General features: G+C 57.6%; 1 protein-coding gene across 1 annotated transcript; it reads right to left on the minus strand.

Annotated features, from left to right (window-relative positions):
• Positions 1–19: 19 nt before the first annotated feature.
• On the minus strand, positions 20–721 carry ACA1_081690 (uncharacterized protein; the record flags this gene model as incomplete). Its single annotated transcript, XM_004367712.1, has 3 exons — positions 20–471; positions 536–596; positions 680–721. 3 exons carry the CDS (start codon positions 719–721, stop codon positions 20–22), a joined length of 555 nt encoding a protein of 184 aa, XP_004367769.1.
• Positions 722–809: the final 88 nt, after the last annotated feature.

Genomic DNA, 809 nt, shown 5'->3' on the forward strand with positions numbered 1-809 from the left:
AGGCAGGCAGACTTCCACATCAAGTGCCCATTCCCATCTGTGTCGTGGCGATTCCACAGCTTAGCACACGCACACGCACACGCACACGCACTACTGCACAAGTGATGAGCTTACCGATGATGCCGGCCCAGCGCTTAGACACCAAACGAGCAGAGAGGAGGTCGTGGCCAGAGAGGAACGAGAGAAGGAAGGTCGTCATCCGCCGGTCCAGGCCCTGGATCGGCCCCTGGTGCTGCGAGGCCGCCAGGTAGGCCGTCGAGGTCAGAGAGGTCTTCAGGAGGGTCGACGATGGCTTCTTGGTGGTCTTGTCGCTGGTGGTCTTCTTCTTGCCCTTCTTGTCCCTGTTGAGGCCGGCGGGGTCCTCGTTCGCTCCATCCGCGGGGAACAGCTCCTTCCGCTTCTTTTCTTTCTTGCCCTCCTTCTTCGCCTTCTTTTGCTTCTTGTCGCCCTTTCCCAGCGCGTCTTCTTCACCTGTGGGTGAGCCGGTCAATCGGTGTACGGACCCCAGTATACAAAACAGAAATGAAAGGGGAACCTTTGCTCTTCTTCTTGAGCCCGAAGCCCAGCCTTCTCCGTGCAGGCGACGCTGGCGACTCCTGAAAAGGGATTAGAAGAAAGAACGAAGACCGATAGCGAAAAGAAAGAAGAACGAAGACCGAATATTGGGGGGGGGCTGTACCGAACCGGGCGAGGGTGAGGAAGCTTTGCGGGGCGAGGCCATGCCCTCTTCTGCGCCCGGGTCCCCCGTGATCGTGGACAAGTTTTCTTCTTCTTGAAAGAGAACGTTCTCTTCAGCTTCGCCTTCTTCT

Source organism: Acanthamoeba castellanii (genome assembly GCF_000313135.1).
Source record: "Acanthamoeba castellanii str. Neff unplaced genomic scaffold scf7180000084618, whole genome shotgun sequence".
NCBI classification, from domain to species: Eukaryota; Discosea; order Longamoebia; family Acanthamoebidae; genus Acanthamoeba; species Acanthamoeba castellanii.